Source organism: Penaeus monodon, chromosome 32 (assembly GCF_015228065.2).
Source record: "Penaeus monodon isolate SGIC_2016 chromosome 32, NSTDA_Pmon_1, whole genome shotgun sequence".
NCBI classification, from domain to species: Eukaryota; Metazoa; Arthropoda; class Malacostraca; order Decapoda; family Penaeidae; genus Penaeus; species Penaeus monodon.
In genome coordinates, this window is record NC_051417.1 from 12,797,280 (window position 1) to 12,797,800 (window position 521).

At 34.7% G+C, this 521-nt stretch overlaps 1 protein-coding gene across 2 annotated transcripts in view; it reads left to right on the plus strand.

Annotated features, from left to right (window-relative positions):
* LOC119593502 (acetylcholine receptor subunit beta-like 1) overlaps nt 1-521 on the plus strand; it is a 126,526-nt gene that overhangs the window by 106,911 nt on the left and 19,094 nt on the right. For both annotated transcript variants that reach the window (XM_037942452.1, XM_037942454.1), the window contains exon 4: nt 319-428. In XM_037942452.1, the coding sequence (XP_037798380.1) occupies nt 319-428 (110 nt within the window). The remainder of the gene's footprint in view (nt 1-318; nt 429-521) is intronic.

Genomic DNA, 521 nt, shown 5'->3' on the forward strand with positions numbered 1-521 from the left:
CATATATCTATCTATCTATCCCCTACTTTCCTCCTACTCTACCTCTCCCTCAATTCATATTCTTTTATTTCTCCTTAAATAGAAATACCACATAATAACAACAATATAAAAATACTTCTTACATAACGAAAAAGTACAGCATTTACCATCACTGTCACCATATAAAAAATTATGTCATAAAAACAAAAAAATCTGCATCAAAATACACACATTTCTCTTTGACTTTCGTTCGCCGCTTTTAACCACAATTCATATTTCTCTCCCCGCAAAAAGAAAAAAAAGGAAACGTAGTGAGCTAATATGACCTCTATTCCCCAGGTATGGAAGGACTATCAACTGCGGTGGGACCCAGCTGATTACGGGGGCATTGGAGTGCTGCGCCTTCCCCCAGACAAAGTTTGGAAACCTGATATCGTTCTGTTCAACAAGTAAGTTCTTATTTTTACTCGTGTTTTTTTCTTACTTTTTAAAAATTATGAGAAGATAAAAGGCCTTTTGTAAAGAGTGAAATGCATTTTTTT